Here is a 5179-nt window from a genome sequence, read left to right as displayed (position 1 = left end):
AATTTAAACTTTAAAGTCAAAGAAAGAACAATAGAGTAAAAAATGTATAAAACTCTACAATGTTCACTTCACCGTTTATTAACCCTCTTAATGGTTAAAGAATTATTGTTTTGTTACCATTCTTACCGTCTATTAAAAAGCATGAACCTATGTATGTTTTTCGTATCTCTGCATGAATAAAAATTGTTTGGAACTTCAGAAATTCCTCTCCAATTTATACGTATTGTCAGTAAGTTTGAATGAGATAGCAAGAATTGAACCAAATGAGCTGCTATGAACAGCTGAGCATTCGGCAATGACATATTAACCATATGGCTTGTGTTCAAACCTTATTTTCTTGGTCATGTACAAAGCAATCTAAGTCAAGTGTATATCCAAAATCTTTTATATGCATAATCAATACTTCCAAAACTTCAACAATATGCTCATTTGAAGAAACATTCACCTCCAACAACAAAACTCTAAACCTGGTTTTTCAATTCAATCCAGCTCATCCCTGCCTCTTTCTTATTTTTAATACCTCTCATAAGCTTCCTTAAGTAGGCAACACCAGTCCAGTTACCTTCAGCAGCAAAAAAATTTGATAAAAGCGCATAAGTTCCTGCCTCATTTGGCTTCATTTCCAACACCCTTGAAGCTGCCAGTTTGCCTATACTTCGTTGTTTATGAGCTTTACAAGCCCCAAGAAGGACAACCCATATAGATTCATCCGGCTTAAAAGGCATATTCTCTATTAGTTGATAAGCTTCCTTTACTCTACCAGCACGCCCAAGCAGATCGACTACACATCCATATATCTCTTGATTGGGTGCAACATTATAAAATCTTGTCATTAGTCTAAAATATCTCAGGCCTTCATCCACTAGTCCGGCATGGCTACAAGCACTCAGAACTGCCATGAATACTATCGTATTAGGTTTGATACCTGATCTGACCATCTCATTGAATAATTTAGTGGCTTCTTTTCCATGCCCATGAGCCCCGTATCCAATCATCATGGAAGTCCAGGAGACCACATTTTTGCATGGCATTTGGCTAAATATTTTATGTGAATCTGTTATGTTTCCACACTTTCCATACATGTCAATAAGGGCATTGGATAATACCAAGTTGTTATTTAAGCCTCTACGAAAAATTCCCCCATGAAGCTGCTGCCCACAATACAGAAACGCTAACTTACCACATGCACCTACCACACTGGTGAATGTGAAGCAATCTGGACTAAAACCTTCAGATACCATTTGAGAAAAGATGCAGAATGATTGTTTAGGATCCAATGTCTCAAAACCAGCTATCAAGGTATTCCATGTGATAGTATCTTTCTGACTAATTTCAAAGAATAATTGCTTTGCCTCACATGCTGAGCAAGACTTGAAATACATGTCCAGTATAGAATTCATGACAGGAAGATTGGACTCAAATCCATGATTAATCACTGCAGCATGTACCTGCTTGCCCAAATTAACCAAGCCAGTAGATGCACAAGCTCTAACAGCAATTGAAAAGCTGAAGGGGCACAGCTCTCCTTCCTCCTGTTTATCACCAAGGAAATATGAAAACCCCATTATACTGAGCTAGTCTCTACCAAGAATTTTAATGTTTTCCTTGATGTTCCTCTAAGGTGAGTTTATCTCGCAAATGAGAAAATTAGAGGTTACCTACCCTTAATCAATAAATGGTTAATGTTGTGGTTACCTCCTTAGTTTATCACCTTAGAGGAGCCTTAATCTTAACAGAATACATGAGTTTGTAGGATGGAACAAAGTGGTAGAAATACACAATTTAACATTTTGTTGAAAAGAAAAAAATGTGTTCTCTATTGTTTTTCTTTGCTGCTATGAGACCCATCGTTTTGAGTAAAACAAACATGGATTTGGAACCAGAAAAGTTGAAGAAAAGTGGGAACCTACCAGAAGCATTTGGCGAAAAGCTCGAAGGCCACCATAGGCATCTCCTCTATGAGTATATCCAGTTATCAAAGTTGTCCATGAGACAGCATTCTTGTTAAGGATACTCTCAAAAACCATTCTTGCACTGTCCATGCTACTACAGCAAGTGGCATACACATCCATTAGCGCATTATCAACATATATGCATGACCCTTGAGTACCATTCTTTATAGCCAACCCATGAACCAACTTCCCACACAAAAGCGCACTCAGCCCCTTACATGTCTTCAAAACTGCAGACAAGGTGAACTCATTAGACCGCGTCCCGTATCTCAACATCTCACAGAACATGCTCCACGCACGACCATGGTGGTTGCAAGAATTGTAGCCAGTAATCATAGCAGTCCAAGTGACAACATCTCTATGTGACATTTCATCAAACAGCATGCGTGCTTCTTCAATGGACCCCTTATCAAAATATGATTTGATGAGATCAGTGGCTAAACCGGAAATGTCTTTGGGGGCAAAACGGTGCAATAGAATTCAATTGGGTGTCATCAGCAAGAGAGTTATGGACAATGGTGGGGATGGGCCGGAAATGGGTTGGGGACAGTAACTTCCTAGTACCAGTCATCATCTTCGTCCTTGTTTATGAAGAGTGACCATAGAAAAAGTTGTTTATTTTTTCAGCATAAGATGATAGAAAAAGTTCTTCATTTTTTCCGTGTAAGATGAAGCAAATAATGACGAAATGTCAACAAAAATGGTTTAATTAATTGGGAGACTGACTTGAACCTGAAGAGCAGAAAGAAGCAGGTAGTTGTAGTACAGACAGTACCTGTTTGTGAAAGCAGGTTTAATGGTTAGGGGTCTGTATAACAGCATAAGGAATACCTAAACTATAGTTATTAGAACTGAACCTGAATCGACAGCGATCAGAGTACTGTGGTTATCGGGTCACTAGTTCAACCGTCGGGTGATTAGTTGAACTGGTTGACCTGGTTATAATTAAATAATTATAGATGATTTTTTTTTTCATAATAGGTAATTTTTATTTTATTGCTTTTAACATTGAATTAATACCACAAAACTAATTTAAATGTCTACCTGATCAACATAGTATAACCTAAAGAGTGTATATAAATGTTAATAAGATTTTAAATCAATATAGAAGAGTCAGACAGAAAAAACAACAGAGATCAGCTAATCATGAGACAAAACACAAAACTCCAATGCACATCTTTAAATCTTTATTTCATTGCCTTCACCTATATCAGCATTCATTCACCGCACTACCAGACTTCACTTAAGCTCTAACATAGTTAAGTTGAGGATTCGAGCAAAGGCTGAAAAAGTACCTTACTACCTTATCATCCTCATAAAGCACAATAGAAGGAATTTCCTTATTGATGATCTTGTCAAATCTGTCCATCACAGAATAAAAGAGTAAGTATTTAAACACTTATAAATTAAACCTCAAGCACAAAAATGGATTGATACAACGACATAATATCTTAAAGTAACAGCAAAATGGTATACACAAGAAAGGAAAAAGAACAAAGAGAACAACAGATTAAATTAATTAGTTTTACATACAAATACAATTCACGTAAACCCTATTACAAATGAAATCAGCCAGTTTCACATACAAATACAATTAGCCTCAATACATTAAAACATCAAAAATCCAGTATAAAAAATTAATAACAATAGCTAAAAAAAATCTCACCTACAGCAGAAGCAGAAAGCCAGAAACAGTCAGGGACGATTTTTCAACTTGGGGAAGTTGCCGTGTTGCACAGCTGCAGAGTAAGCCGCCGGCGAGAGAGAGCAGAGCTTCGGCGGAGGGAGAGCTTCGAAGAGGAGCAGAGCAGAGTCTGCAGATGAGCCAACATGATGACGACGGAGGAAGCAGAGCCAGACAAGGCACGACGCGGAGGCACAGTCGCGAAGGAAGCAGAGGCGAGCAAATACTGACGGCGCGAGGACGAGGCAGAGGAGCCGGCGAGGAGAATGACGAGTGACGACCGGCAGTGAGCGTTCGGTGAGTGAGAGAGGTGAGAGCGAGTATCTGTGTGTGCGGTGAGTGAGGTGAGACCGTAAGAGTGAGTTGAGGTTGGGGATGGTTGGGTCTTGGGTGTGCTGTTCAATTGAGGCTAAAAAGTTAAAAATTTATTGTCCAATATATAAGATTATTCCATCTTCTATTTTTAGAGGCTAAAATAACCTTATTATTTTTTTACTCCATATTAGTAGATTCTACTTAAATATAAAAATTATTATATTTGTATATTTAAATAAATATTGTTACATTCTGTTACTATTAAATAATTAAAAATAAATAAAATTTTAATAAAAATAGTTTATATTGTAATTATACCATGTATGAATACCAACTAAATAACACTTAGTTATATCATTAAATTTCTAATATAGGTTTTCGTTTCACACAAATCTTATACTTAATTTATTTTATTATATTTATGTATAGTTTGTATGCAAAAACATATATATATATATATATATATATATATATATATATATATATATATTTTGAAAGAATTAATTTATTTAGTATACAAAAATTTCTTTATCTCAATTTTTTTATTATATTAATATTTAATTCGATAAATATTTTTTAACTTATATCTTTTCTACTCCTAATAACAAATAGACGGAAAAAAGTTTTTTATTTTTTTACCAAAGATATGAGATTCGAACCCGCAACCTCTTAATTGAGTATGGGGAGACTATGCCATTTGAGCTATGGAGAGATAATTCTAACCAGAGTTGGAGGGACAACAATAACAGAGGAGGCAGAGACAATCAAGGATATCAGAGGTGGAATAATAACAACAACAGGCAGTAGAACCAGAACCAGCCTTACAGAGCACCTCACCTGAGGCAATCCCAAGGAGCACAGCACAACCAACAACAAGTTCTGCAGATCACTCAATCTAATTCCTCTCCGAGTGACGAGGCGCTTCAATCCATTGCGCAAGGACAAAGGAATGTGGAAAGTTCCTTTAATGGCCTAGCATCCGCTATACAAGCTCTCATCTCTCAGCTGGGATCATTCAATACTTCAAACACTCAACATGCAAGCTCCAGTGGAATTCCTTCTCAACCCTTACCCAATCCAAAGGGTGGCATCAATGCCATCACCCTAAGGTCCGGAACCACACTGCAAGAGAGGAATCCGGAGGAGCCAATCCCATCAGAACACGCCTCAGCTGAAGAGGTGGTGGAAGTAGAGGATGCTGAAGAGGAAGAGGACATACAAGACATGG

At 37.2% G+C, this 5179-nt stretch overlaps 1 protein-coding gene across 7 annotated transcripts; it reads right to left on the bottom strand.

Moving 5' to 3' along the window:
• Positions 1-255: 255 nt before the first annotated feature.
• Positions 256-4047, bottom strand: LOC107619662 (putative pentatricopeptide repeat-containing protein At1g56570). 7 transcript variants are annotated; one of them, XM_088500182.1, is made up of 5 exons: positions 3619-4047; positions 3196-3313; positions 2679-3092; positions 1911-2533; positions 256-1532 (listed from the first exon to the last, which is right to left on the bottom strand). In XM_088500182.1, exons 4-5 carry the CDS (start codon positions 2334-2336, stop codon positions 462-464), a joined length of 1497 nt encoding a protein of 498 aa, XP_088356308.1. In that variant the 5' UTR covers positions 2337-2533; positions 2679-3092; positions 3196-3313; positions 3619-4047; the 3' UTR covers positions 256-461. The 7 variants fall into 7 exon arrangements, with proteins under 7 accessions (XP_088356308.1, XP_088356305.1, XP_088356303.1 ...); XM_088500179.1 differs by having other exon boundaries at positions 1911-3092; XM_088500177.1 differs by having other exon boundaries at positions 1911-2727; positions 3248-3313.
• Positions 4048-5179: the final 1132 nt, after the last annotated feature.

Source organism: Arachis ipaensis, chromosome B9 (genome assembly GCF_059453495.1).
Source record: "Arachis ipaensis isolate K30076 ecotype BB chromosome B9, ASM5945349v1, whole genome shotgun sequence".
Classification (NCBI taxonomy): Eukaryota; Viridiplantae; Streptophyta; class Magnoliopsida; order Fabales; family Fabaceae; genus Arachis; species Arachis ipaensis.
The sequence above is the reverse complement of the archived record's forward strand: the minus strand, read 5'-3'. Positions and strand labels throughout refer to the sequence as shown.

Bases quoted from the DNA above. Each gene is read 5' to 3' on its own strand.
- LOC107619662 (XM_088500178.1), bottom strand. From the start codon at position 2,336: ATGCTGTTTGATGAAATGTCACATAGAGATGTTGTCACTTGGACTGCT. The intron at 1,533-1,910 runs GTAGGTTCCCAC...GGTGATAAACAG, and splicing joins CTTTTCGCCAAATGCTTCTG to GAGGAAGGAGAGCTGTGCCC.